This window comes from Macaca fascicularis, chromosome 12 (assembly GCF_037993035.2).
Source record: "Macaca fascicularis isolate 582-1 chromosome 12, T2T-MFA8v1.1".
Taxonomy (NCBI): domain Eukaryota; kingdom Metazoa; phylum Chordata; class Mammalia; order Primates; family Cercopithecidae; genus Macaca; species Macaca fascicularis.
Window position 1 is genome coordinate 123,617,960 of NC_088386.1, and position 7,184 is coordinate 123,625,143.

Here is a 7,184-nt window from a genome sequence, read left to right on the forward strand (position 1 = left end):
ATTTTAGAAAAATTTCTTCTAAACTGTAACTCTTTTTTAAAGCCAAATGTTTCCAGAGTGGATATAGATGAGAAAGAACTCTAGATTCCTTTATTCATTTCCTTTACACATACTGGGATAAATAGTGACAAGGAAGTAGCTATTTGTCATGTGCCCTGGGTCACTCCACCAGCATCCTCCTCAGGATGGTACATAAGGGCCTCCCCCAGCAGAAGGAGGCATCAGACTTCCTCACCTCTCCTGAGTCCTCCTTCCTCACTTTACTCGAGTCCTCGCTACTGACACCATGGGTTGCTGTGGTTGTGGAAGTTGTGGTGGCTGTGGTGGCTGCGGTGGTGGCTGCGGTGGCTGCGGTGGTGGCTGCGGTGGCTGTGGCAGCTGCACCACCTGCAGGTGCTACCGGGTGGGCTGCTGCTCCAGCTGCTGCCCCTGCTGCCGCGGCTGCTGTGGGGGCTGCTGTAGCACGCCCGTGATCTGCTGCTGCCGCCGCACCTGCAGCTCATGTGGCTGTGGCTGTGGGAAGGGCTGTTGCCAGCAGAAGGGCTGTTGCCAGCGGAAGTGCTGCTGCCAGAAGCAATGCTGCTGCTAGGCGGCTGGCCTGGCTCTGCTTCTAGACTGAGATGCTGGGTCCTGCTTTCTCCAAGTAATGAGACTTTCCCCCATGCCCCTGCCTGCTTCTCTCCCAGACCTCCCTATCTGGTATCACCTGGGTGTCCAGGGACTTGCTCCTTTGGATTCTATAACCCCCTCTTTGAATGTAGTGGTTTAAAATCTTTTTATTAAAAAAACAAATCCAAATAGGAAATGGCCATTACCAAAATACAACCCCAGACTCATCCTTACAGATCAGTCTGCCTTGCTGAGCCCAGCCAAGAGGGTCATGATCCCAAGTGTTCTGTTTCCTGGGTATTCAGGTGGTCTCCACCTTCGTGTTTCTACTTCTCTACACCTGTATGGGCACTGTTTCCCACCTTTTCTATGAGTTCTGTTTCCAGTCACCACATAGCTACTGCTTATTTCCCTAATAAAACAATGTCAACAACCCCGAGTGCTTCTGTGTTTATTCTGCCATGTCAACAGGGGGAACATAAGATGTTTCTATCTTGCTGGGTGTGGTGGCTCACACCTGTAATCCCAGCACTTTGGGAGGCCGAGGCGGGTGGATCACTTGAGGTCAGGAGTTCAAGATCAGCCTGGCCAACGTAGTGAAACTCCATCTCTACTACAAATACAAAAATTAGCCAGATGTGATAGTGCGCGCCTGTATTTCCAGCTAATTGGGAGGCGGAGGCAGGAGAATTGATTGAACCCGGGAGGCAGAAGTTGCAGTGAGCCGAGATAGCACCACTGCACTACAGCCTGAGCAAAAAGAGTGAGACTCTGTCTCAAAAAAATAAATAAATAAAAAATAAATAAATAAAAAGAGATTTCTATCTCCTTGAACAAATTGAGTGACAGAGGCACCATGACCAGACCGCAGTGCCACCACCAGGCCTCTGGGGACCTGGCCTCCCTGCCACCTGCCCTTTCTCCATCTCTTGAGATTGGCACTTCCCTCAGGTATTTCCACACCTGCTGCCACGTACCCCTGTTCTTCTAAAGACCCCAAGAACCAGCTTACTTGTCAAAAAGTAACCATGCACCTCTCCAGATGCAGCTTCCTCAAAACAAATCTAAATACTTCACGTAAGTCCACATCGAACTGTAAACAAAAGTCAGGCCTAAACAAGCTAGAAAAATGGCCTGTCGTTTTTTCTAGAGAATTTTCAAGAGAATAAGGATAGTTATTCTCTTGCCTTTTCTATTCCCTTATTTCTGTTCTTTGTCTGTAAACTCTTGTGTTTGTGATTGTTGTCCCCGAGTTGTTCTGTGTACAAACTAAAGTCCTTAAAATGTTTCTCCATGGGGTATTCCTATGAGCCACAAAACTGCTATCTCTTATAAAGCAAACCTACATTCTCATATTTTTTTACCTTATTTTTTATTTCTATCTATATTTTTCTTTTCTTTTCTTTATTTATTTTTGAGACTGAGTCTCACTCCGTCACCCAGGCTGGAGTGCAGTGTTGTGATCACGGCTCACTGCAGGCTTGAACTTGTGGGCTAAAGTCATCCTCCCTCCTCAACCTCCCAAATAGCTGGGACTACAGGTGCATGCCACCAGGCTCAGCTAATTTCTTCTGATTTTTTGCGGACACAGGCCTTACTATGTTGCCGAGGCTGGTCTTGAACTCCTGGGCTCAAGTGATCCTCCTGCCTCAGCCTCCCAAAGTGCTGTGATTGCAAGCTTGAGCCACAGTGCCCAGTATCTTCTAACTTTATTAAAAGTGAAAGAACTGCAAATGCCTAAAAACTTGTAGTCAATAGAACAAAGAATGTTTTTAGTGCTTTTTCAAAGGCATGTTTCCCTCTACTAGTGTATTCCAAAGAGGAAAGGAACTACAATCAGTTTATTTAGTAAATTAAGCCAAGATGCGATATGAGGCATCTTTCACTGGGAGTGACCAAGGTTGACTACTCAATCTTTTACTTACATTGACTTTGAATACCAAGTGAGTTGACCAAAGCATTTGTGACTGTTATTATATTAACAACAAAGCAACCTTTGTTATGTTGTATAGTTGGTTAACAAATATGAACACAGAAACCAAGAGCACCTACATGACCTCTAAGGGCAAATAATTAATATGAGTGACATGTTCAGTGTCACTGTTAAGAATTGTGAGCCCCATTAGCCAATTTTTCTAGGACCCTATGCTTTACTAGCATAAATATACACGGAAACTTTGGAGTCAATACCTCCTTATTTAAACTAGTGGCTGTAGGCCGGGTACTGTGGCTTATACCTGTAATCCTAGCACTTTGGGAGGCCGAGGCAGGCGAATCATCTGAGGTCAGGAGTTCAAGACCATCCTGGGCAACATGGTGAGACCCAGTCTCCACTAAAATACAAATATTAGCCAGGTGTGGTGGTGTGCACCTGTAATCCCAGCTACTTGGGAGGCTGAGGCACAAGAAGCGCTTGAAACCAGGAAACTGAGGTTGCAGTGAGCCAAGATCACGGCACTGCACTCCAGTCTGGGTGATAGAGTGAGACTCTATCTCAAAAAAATAAATAAAATAAAATAAAATGAAATAAAGTAAAATAAAATAAAATAAAATAAACTAGGACTTTCCAGGAGGTGGTACTGCCCCCATGGGGTGCTTGGGAATTTGTAGAGGTGGTTTTTCGTTGTCACAATCAGGAGTACACTACTGGTATCTGTTGGGCAGGTGCAGGGATAGTAGATCCTGCCATATACAGGATAACTCCACAACAAAGACTTGTTTTGTGACGCATATGATTTTCAAAAGTCTCTTTGGCATTCAAATAAATGAAGCCCCTGTGTATAATTATTGGAACCCAGAATTCACTCCACTCTACATATAAACAGAGTATTTTTCCCATTAGCTTACTGTACAGTGAAGTTTCTAGGAAAGCAATAGCTATGTAAATTAAGAGAAGATTGCATTCTGGTTGGTTGGGAATTTTACCAAGCATGGTCCTTCATTTCAGCAAATCATGTCATTGATTGTCCCTCTGCAAAACAGAATTTACTTGCATGTCCATAGACAAGAATCAACTGCATTATCATCATTTCTTGGTGTTCCCATTAGTTCTCTGCATGGTTTTCGGTTCTCTATAACAGAGTTATGAAATAGGCAGTGGAAGGCTAACATCAGAAAACCCAGAAAGATGTACTATAAACGATGCGTAGTCCTCAGCTGGAGATACCCAGTAATATTTTTGCTTATTCCAAATTTCTTAGGCATTTGAATTAGTTATAGTAGATTAGTTTCAGGTCTTCTATTAACAGTATGTTACATTGCTCTTTCTGTGTATTTTTTATGCCAGGGGCACACTGCCTTCATTATTTTAGCTCTGTAATAGGCTTTTATATCTAGTTGCAGGAAGTCATCTCTCATTTTTTTTTTTTTTTTCAAATTATCCATCTCCGCAGGGAAGCGGAGGTTGCAGTGAGCAGAGATTGTGCCACTGCACTCCAGCATGGGCCACACAGTGAGTGAGAGCCCGTGTCAAAAAAAAAAAAAAAAAAAAAAAAAAAAAAAAATTATAGATGTGAAAACTGAGGCTCAGAAAAACATCTTTTCCTAAAGCGATTGCATACAAGAAGCATGTACAAAAGAATTACTCTACCTTGCCTAGGCATTCATGTGCTTCCATAAAAGTTCCCTATCTATTTTTTTAAGCAATAACAATTACACCTTAACAATATCTTAGTAATTGCTTTGCAGCTTTAGATTTTTAAAAGAGGCACAGCAGGAGACCAGAGGTCATGAGGCTCACCTGAGCCGAGATTCTCAGTTCTGTCCTCACTGGTCAAGCAGTCTAAGTGATGACCAGCTGGATCAGTGGTGAAATAACTGTTTCCTGACACCAGGACACAGCATTTCATGCTATGGCTTCCTGCAATCTGAGATCTGACATTGCTCAAAAGCTTAAATCTTATCAAAGAACATTTATGATTTCTCTTATTTATTTTTCTACATTTATTTTTCTTTCTAAAAGTCATACATGAAAACATTCTTTTAAAATTTTCAAATGATGTAGACAAAGCTACTAAGTTTCTCCTTACAAGTATCTCATCAATTCCAGTATGCTCCCCTGAGGAAATCAGTATTGTCAGTTTGGTGTGTCACTTTCCATACCTCTTCCCAGGTATTTGCATGTACCTGCAGAAACATAGGCTTTACTTTTGTGACTATTATCTTAAGTAGCACCGTATGACACTTATTGCTCTGCAGTGTCTTGGAGATCATTCCATGTTCGTATAAGGTCTACTTTATTCTTACTAATCGCTGCAAAGTATTCATTGGCATAAAAACACTGTGTTTAAATTTAATCAACTCCCTGTTAATGGGCATTTAGCATTGGTTCTAATCTCTTGTTCCTCCTTTTTTGTTACTCGCCATCAGGAGGATGAATGTTTCTTGAGGTTAAGTGTCAGTGTGGAATTGCTGGTGTCTTAGTTTGGTCTGCTATGACAAAATACACAAACTGGGTCTTATAAACAACAAACTTTATTTCTTACAGTTCTGGAGGCTGGGAAATCTAAAATCAAGATATCAGCAGATGTGGTATCTGGTGAAGGCCTGCTTTGCCACAGGTGGTGCCTTCTTACTGTGTCCTCATATGGTGGAAGCAAGGCTTCCCAATTAAAAAACAGAAGTGATAAGTAGTGTGATGAGCTACCTTATTGCAAGGTTTTTATTGATGCTACATCTTCTCTATTAAGTCTTTTGCAGTAGACACAATATGAAAGGGATATAATCCAATAGTAATTGTTTCTCTGGTTTTTTTTTTTTTTTTTTTTTTTTTTTTTTTTTTTTTAGCATCGCCATGGATATAGTATATAACTGTACAATTTCTGGAGAAACATTTTAACAATTGCTTCAACTAATCACTGATGTTCCAAACACTCAGTGTAACTTGAAAAATGTATTTTGCTGTCATCTGATTTCAGATGCTGCTTGGTAGTCATTAAAAAGTAGTAAATGAAAGCATTGCTCAGTTTGATTCACTTATTCATTTTGAGGTTAGTTTTTAAAATGGGCATTTTCAGCATTTGGTAGGTAATGTCTAGAATACTCCAAATTTTACTGCTGGCAAATTTATTTTTGTTAATATACTGGAAACATTTGTAGTACGATTGTAAACACAATTTGTAGATTTTCAAATCCTGTTAGTAATCATCCAGGCCAAGAGTAAATGTAGGGTGGTAATCATGTAAATAATCCAAAGCCTTTTATACTTCTGGTTTTTAAAAATATGTGAGAATAGGTGCTGAAGCCATATGGGGGAATAGGTTAGTGTGAAATTATTTAACTTCCTCTCATAAAAGGGCACATTATGTATGTTTTAGGTTTTTAGGTGTTTCCACTTATAGAAGTGAGACAATTTAATACTAAAATACCAACAAATCAGCCAGGCTCAGTGGCTCACACCTGTAATCCCAACACTTTGGGAGGCCGACATGGGATGATCACCTGAGGTCAGGAGTCAAGACCAGCCCAGCCAACATGTTGAAATCCTGTCTCTACTAAAAAATATAAAAAGTAGCTGGGCGTGGTGGCGGGCACCTGTAATCCCAGCTACTCGGGAGGCTGAGGCAGGAGAATTGCTTGAACCTGGGAGGCAGAGGTTGCAGTGAGCTGAGATAGTGCCGTTGCACTCCGGCGTGGGTGACAAGAGCAAAACTCAGTCTCAAAAAAAACAAAAACAAAAACAAAAACAGAAAAACGCAAAAACCAACAACCAAAACAAGAAAAGAGAAAAGAAATATACATTGTGGAAGGTCTAAATCGGTCTATTTAACATACGCATTACCTTTTATACTTATTTTTTGTGGCGAGAACACTTAAAAACTGCTTACTGATTTTCAAAGGAGCTCCATTTTGACTGATTTATTTTATTTTTAAATTTTTCATTTATGCATACTCACATTGGCGGTAATAGAGACTGATATATTTTAAATATAACCGCATCTTTGACTCATCATCTGACTAAAATGAGCAGCAGGGTTTCTAGTAAAATCCTACTGACTTAGAATCACTGTATCTGATTACAGATTACGGCCTAGCTCTGCACCTCCTGAATATGTGTATGTATGAAAGTGCATACATTCTGAGCATGGTATGTATTTTTATATCAGAAGTGGTCTAACATTCTAGTATAAACATTTCTAGTTGTTTCTTTGTTCACTCATTAGGAACAAAGGTGTTGACTTGGCTCAGGATCAGAATGCCGTAGAAATGAGAGCTGATTGTAATGGGTTTCCACTGCAAACACTGAGGAATGAAGAAGGCCATTTTAACTCTATAGTTAAGTGTGGTAAGGGCGAAGCTAAAGCGAAAGTCAGGGAAATCACACTCCACTTTAAATACTAGTTTCTACTTTTTCATAAAATGGTTCCACTTAATACCAAAATGGGTAGATACGATTTTCACAGCCAGGTGCAGTGGCTCACGCCTGTAATCCCAGCACTTTGGGAGGGTTAGGCGGTGGATCACTTGAGGTCAGGAGTTTGAGACCAGCCTGCCCAACATGGTGAAACCCCGTCTCTACTAAAAATACAAAAATTGGCTGGGCGTGGTGGCACCTGCCTGTAATCCCAGCTGCTTCA

The 7,184-nt window shown here is 41.1% G+C and overlaps 1 protein-coding gene across 1 annotated transcript; it reads left to right on the forward strand.

The window, feature by feature from the left end:
• Positions 1 to 220: 220 nt before the first annotated feature.
• LOC123568084 (uncharacterized) lies at positions 221 to 589 on the forward strand. Its single transcript, XM_045368448.2, has one exon. The coding sequence runs from the start codon at positions 287 to 289 to the stop codon at positions 587 to 589; it is 303 nt and encodes a 100-aa protein (XP_045224383.2). The 5' UTR covers positions 221 to 286.
• Positions 590 to 7,184: the final 6,595 nt, after the last annotated feature.